At 38.7% G+C, this 6,611-nt stretch overlaps 1 protein-coding gene across 3 annotated transcripts in view; it reads right to left on the bottom strand.

The window, feature by feature from the left end:
• Positions 1-606: 606 nt before the first annotated feature.
• The window catches only part of EML4 (EMAP like 4), a 150,273-nt gene continuing 144,268 nt past the window's right edge, over positions 607-6,611 (bottom strand). For all 3 annotated transcript variants that reach the window (XM_063390768.1, XM_063390770.1, XM_063390769.1), the window contains exons 23-24: positions 3,927-4,057; positions 607-3,454 (exon numbers count right to left, since the gene is read on the bottom strand). In XM_063390768.1, coding sequence (XP_063246838.1) covers positions 2,990-3,454; positions 3,927-4,057 — 596 coding nt within the window. In that variant the 3' untranslated portion in view covers positions 607-2,989. The remainder of the gene's footprint in view (positions 3,455-3,926; positions 4,058-6,611) is intronic.

Below are 6,611 nucleotides of genomic sequence, written 5' to 3'. Positions count from 1 at the left end.
AAGTGAGGTATCTATCATGTCTAACAAGATGAGGTATTTGTCTATTTTGCAGGTTTTTTCCTTCTGTACCTCACCCTCCCCTTTTTTGAAGGAGAGAAACCAGATGCAAGAAATGAAAATGATTCAAAGCCTTTGAAAAGAAGGAATCTCTCACAAGGAATACATTCAACATATTGTGACCTTCTGCAGCTGGACAGAGACAATGAGGAATGGGGAAACATTGTGGTATTTAATACATTATAGCCAAAATAAGCTTGTACCTCTCATGACTTCCAGAAGAAAGCTTCTGGGCAGAACTCTGGAAGGCAGACTGCACTTTGCAGCAGGACAAAAAACTGTTTGTAGCACTCTACCACTCATCGATTAGCTACAGAAAGATAATGCCATCTGTTCATGAAAAATGGAAATATCATAGAAGTTTTGAGACATAAACAACAGCAATACTTAGATCTGACAATAGTTTTCATAATGCTGCATTAACTTATTTTTACACAGCCTGGGAGGTTATCAAAAAGGCATATCTTGAGAAAGTTCTTTCAAAATCATGGAATATTGCAACTGTGATGACAGCATCCACTTTATGTACAGAAGGAATCAGAACAGATATAGAAAAAGACACTGCAATATTTTATTATGATTATTTTATTTTTTTAATCTTCAAAGTTTTCTGCCTCAAGACAGGAATGCATGATAGATAGAAATGGCTCAAACATCTTCACATGAAACACTCTTAATCATAATTCATTCACAATTATTTTTCTAAAACATCTACAGTTACATAATCCCATTTCCATCCATTATCACAGATTTAATTATTTGTTAAACAGTAGTTGCCAGCAATTGAAAGCTGTAAGGCTTTTTGCATATTAGTAGAGTCTTCTGAACTACACGAGAATATCACAACTCTAACTCTCACTTACATGGCAACCCCAGGTGACAGATGTTCCAAAGAGAAATGTGTTGCTTATGTGGAGTTCATGAAAACGACAGAGAGCTCTCTGTGCCTCGTTAGCTCTACTATCTTTTCTCCTTTGCTAAGATTATTTTCTCAACCTACAGCATATTCCTCATTTGTAACCAAGAACTTCAATGAGCTGATGAACTTTATCTTCCACTGCTGCTATCTGGCAAATTTGCAAGTCAGGCATACTAGAGCTCTCCAGTAAAACTCTAGGTACAGAGCACAGTTTAAACAGATGGGTTGCTTGGAATCCATATCTCCCTCCATCTGAAGGGAACTACTTTGAGGTTCTCTGGAACTGTTGTAAACAAGAGGATATTTTTTATATATATATATGTGTGTGTATATATATATTTATATATTTTATATATAAATGTTCTAAATGTCCTTTGGGAGTCCATTTGTTTTTATCTTTCCAAATGATGACTAAATACCTGATCTGTAGCATTTCTCCTGAGAAGATACTAGTAAGGGAATGACAGTTTTGATGCACTTTGGAATGGCACAATCACGTAAACGTTTGCACAATTAAGACTTATGAACTCATCCAAAGTTTCTAAACATGATATTCTAACTAAGAACTAAAATACCAGCACAATGCAGCAAGTTAAAAAAGAAAATTCTATGTAATCAAAATATAAACAAGTACATAAGAAATGGATATCTGCCAGTAAATCTATATCTTTTTTAAAGTAGGAAATGTATGCACTTAAGAAAAAAATGTAGCTATCTGACAAACTTTGTAAAAAAAAGTACTTTCCAAATGCATAACAAATGCCAAGATATCCTGTAACTGGCCAGGTATAGCCACATGAGAGCTGCATGGCTTAGAGCAACCCAGGGAGAGGTGGGGTGGAAACAAAATCATAAAAACAATAGATCAGCAAGTCTAGGGAAAACAAACAAAAGAAATCACATCATCTAAATTACTGTATGCTTATATCACAACTGCTAAAGGAACCAGGGGGAAAAACAGAAAGTAGAGATTGCAGTTTAATGATTTTTAAGAATTATCTCTAAAAATTCAGAAGAAAAAATTATCGACTTACTAACTCTAAGCACCAATTTAATAATTTAAATTAACTGTATTTATATTTTTCATACTAGGGATGGAGCAAGTTCTGCTTGAAGGTTTAAAGTTTAACTCTGGAGCCCATCTGACTTCTGTGTTCTTGTCATGCTTCCTCTGCTGTTCACATCGAAGTCACTGTAGAAGATTTTCTCAAGTTTCCAACACTCTAGGCAAGCAATTCTTTGAAGAGACAATCATGTCCTATAGTTTAAGTCAACTTTCAGATCATGAAAAGTGAAACACACCAGTATTTGGTTGGTCTGCTAGCTAAGAGTCGGTGAAGATGGAACAGCTGATGCTGTTCCTCAACAGGATTTGCCTTAGAACTAGCAGCACCCAGGGCAGACCAACTTTGAACACATCCAGACTCCACAAGGAATTAGTAGTGTGTTAGAAAATTGCATATGTGTTAGATCTAGAAGGCATTGCCATACATGTGGCATTGTTACATTATTCTTCCTCTATTTTTCTCAAGAAAAAACAAAGGAAAACAGCCCTACAAAGAGCTTTTTGGTTGGTTTTTTCATTCTGTTTGTCTTTGCACCTGGGAAAAGCAGCACAGTGCTTCCCAGCTGGAACAGCTCAGTGCTTCCCATCAGCTCAGTTCTTCTAGAAAGCACTTTCACATAGTTAAGGTGGTCTACTTCAACTAATTCTCAGAGCTATACCCTTTTTTCCAGTATGTATTCCATGCCACTTCCTGACAGCAATTTCAGAACTGAAATGGATCTATGGTAATGTCCACTACTAACTGCGACCAGATCTTGCTACAGACCATCAAGCCAGGCCCTTGGGATGGTTCCACACATTGAACTGAAGCTCAGACGAAAAATCTCACTGAAACTCAAAATCTGGAGTGGTCATGAATCTCAGCTACTCTTCCCTATTTGAACCCTCACCCTTGCAATGAAAGCACGCACACCAAGGGAAAACAACAACCGCCCAGGCTGGGAGCATTAAGACACCGGTGAGTTATCCTGCTGCTCTTCCGTGACCGTGGACTCGCTGTGCTCCTCGCTCAGCTCGTTGGAGGGCTCCTCGTAGCTCGGCTCGGCGGGATCCAGGCTGCTGCCCTCGCTGTGCTCCTCGCTGTGCTCCTCGCTGGCCTCTGCAGACTGCTCCAGGTTGCTCTCCAAGGAAGCCGGAGAGCTGCCAGTCACGCTTTCGTTTTGGTTCACGTCGCTGAATGGCTGCGGCGGATGCGCAGGAGACTGCACAGCGTTTTCGCTGGCAGGGATGGGCACTTTGGTGGCACCGACATCCAGGACAATGTCATTTGGTGGCAGAGTTACCTTCTCCACAAGTTTCCACTGAATAATACTCATGTCTTTCCCTCCAGTTGAAATCAAGTGGCCGTCGCTATGAGTGAAGCTGACATTTGTCACGTGACTGCTGTGAGCACTGTATTTGTGACTGGGGGCCTGTTGGAAACAAGCAGAGAGATAAATCACACGTTGACTAGAAGAGCACGTGGTACAGAAGTTTAAAACTACTAATATTTTTGCTTAGCCCTTCAAGAGAGATATTAGCTCACAAAAGAGTAAAGAATTATATTTATATTAGATTTCCCACACCAATTCTTCCTCTCTTCTTTGCAACTTGGAACAGATTTAGGTCTTTACAGAAAAAGTAGTGGACCTCACACTAAGGCCAGCAAACACAAAGCATCAAGCCTCGCCTCCAGAATTTAAGGATAACTATTGACACTGCCCTTTTAGGTATATTGTTTTATATTTATATTGTTTTACACTTTCTAGTCTATATGTAAAATTAATGGGGGTTCTTAGATATAAAGAAGTATTTGCCTGCCAGGCTTCAAAAAAACAATGCTGGAAGCAAGGAAAGCTTCAGGCAATGTAAACAAGCATGTGGACTACACTGGTCTAGACTTACCTTTGGCTTGGAACAGGGATACTGAAAGAGATGGACCTTACAAAAATCATCAGCCACTGCTATCACTTTTCGGTTATGGGATCTGACAAGGGCATTTATGTCTGTCCCATCTGACCCTTCAGGCCAAACTCCTAGGAAAGAGTGCAGAAAATATACAGCAATCGTGGTTTTGGAAACAAATCAACAGACAATTCGTGAACAAAAATAAAATCTACAAAGCTCTGAGAAAAGGCAAGATGAACAAAAGGTAACAGAAATTCAGCTGGAAAATGGAATTTGCATTGTATTAAATGTCATTAATATTTTGCTAGTCTAATGCTGCTGCCCCCAGCCTGTTCTCCCAAATCCTGAGTTTCAGCCAGGACAACATCTTGAGCTTAACATTCCTTTCCTGTTCAAAACCTCAGTCTTGTATAAACCTTTTCTTTAGATTAAGTTTGCTGCTAAAACTTGTACTCTTAATAATGTCATCCATGCACAGATATTTTAAAAGCAACGGTGATGCTGGAGCACAGGGCAAACCCAGGTACTGTACACTGTGGTCCTACTGGCTTCTTCTCTGCTTTAATTTGTTTGACTTCTTGTATTTTAAATCTTAGTATTTGTGTAACTCAAAGAAGACAACTGTTTGATGACACACTGCACAGAAACCCAGCCTGTGCAAGTTTCGAAGATGTAAGTGCTTAAGTACAATTCAATATGGCTTTAAGTCAAAAGAGAGACACAGATACATCTAGACAAAAGACTAACAGCATTTCCTAGATGACAAACACTGATCAAATTTGGGACGGGGGAGACTAAACAATTTTTTTTAACAAAACATAAAGACATTAGAGATTTATTAAAGATAATAAAACAAACAATTCACATCTGCAAGGAAAGCTGAAAAAAAGGTAAGCAAGGGATTACAAGATACTAATATATGCCAAAGGTATCATGTTTTTAAGAGCAGACTTGGGTTCCTGATTAGGTCTAGGAGTTAGGAGTTTTCCCCCCTCAAATTTCACCCCCATCCCGAAAAACTGTGTGTCCAATTGACCAAGAGGGCTGTTGATTATCAGATATGAAAATATCTTCTTCCTCCCTTACAGCCACTCACTTCAATAAAATAAAAACCATGTGCTGTCTACTGTTTTATACAGCACAAAGAAACAACTCAGAATTGCCTTATCTTCTTGTTTTTAAGCAAAATGGCAAAGAGCGTTTAGCTGTTTTTTCCTATTCTTCAGTGGGTGGAGTAAGAACTTTATTTTCTTTGAAGAATAACAAAGGCAGCTTGTTAAACCTGTTACAATGCCAATAAGCTACATTGTAGGTAATTTACTAAATAAAGACATGAAGTGCTAAGGAAAGTATTCAAAAACATTTTAGTGTTCTCACATCAATGAAATCAAAGTGAAAAATATATACTATTTAAGAATTTTCAAGTAGTTCAACATGAATGAATTTTACCTTTCCTCATTCATTCTATATATGAAATACTGTCATCATGTGGGAGTAATAAATGCCTGAAGTTTCAGCTACCACCTTAGGCAGACTTTGACAAAGAACTATGCAATTTCCTTTTCTTTTTAATTTCCTCTTCTTTTTAATTTAAGATTAAAAGGACTAATATTCAAGATTAAAGCTTTTATTAAACATATTTTATGTTCACAAAGTCCTTTAGCAGCTCCAAAGGTAAGGCAACCCTTTGTCATAAGACAGCAGGATTTGCTTTCAATGCATCAGGCAAACATGAAAAATCCAAGACATTAATATCACTGAATCTTGAGTTCTTAATATAACTGCAAAAATTCTTAATAACTGTAAAAAATAACAAAACCCCAAAATAATAGGACTTTATTATAAGGCATGCCAGCAGCACTTCAATTTTCTTGAATTCTGCTAGGCAGCTGTGGGAAATGTGCAGCAAACCCATGAGTGACTTCAAGTGTTCGGGGTGCAGAGTGATGATACTGCTGAGCCAATAGCAATAACAACTGCCAAAATGAGTGATGATATTCTCACCCAAACCACACATTTCCATCCTGTTCCTTCTGCTGACAACAGTCTGATGCCTGATCCTGTGGCACACTACCCACAGAGCTGAATTGTAAAACACATGCCCCCAAAAGCCCAAATCCCGCAAACTTAACCCTCTTTCCTGAACACCAGTGAGCAACCCCTGGCTTGCTTGGATCCCTGAGCCAGCTGACCCTTGGGTCATAGCCAGATTAGCAAATATCTGATAGGTTGGCTTAGCTGCACTGTCTGATTTAATGGGAAAATACTTGCCTTTGTCTGAGGTCAAACCATAATTTTAAGATTTTGCAAAGGTTGTCAGACTAGCAGACAGTATAGAATTAGGGCGTAATGAATCTTGGCTAGGAAGTTTAAATATATTCTGTTCTGCCCCAGAATCCCACCACAGTATCTGCTTTATCTATTTCATTCCCAGGTCCTCTGGCACACTGAGGAGTTTGAGAGCAGTTGAAACTAATTAAACTTAATTCAGAGTGGTTGAAGTTTGTATTAGTCCAAAAGAAAATGCAGACAGGATCAGGAGACTTGGCCAGTTCTAAAAGCCATAAGTAAAATGGTTTCTCAAAACAGTGGTTATGGGAGCTGCTCACATCCAGCCTGGCCCCAGTCACTAATAACAGCTTCTACCTAGCAGCTGTTAAAAAGGCAAAGCCAGTGGTCCAG

This window comes from Prinia subflava, chromosome 2 (genome assembly GCF_021018805.1).
Source record: "Prinia subflava isolate CZ2003 ecotype Zambia chromosome 2, Cam_Psub_1.2, whole genome shotgun sequence".
Taxonomy (NCBI): domain Eukaryota; kingdom Metazoa; phylum Chordata; class Aves; order Passeriformes; family Cisticolidae; genus Prinia; species Prinia subflava.
Note: the sequence above shows the minus strand (reverse complement) of the source record. Positions and strands in the feature narration are given on the sequence as shown.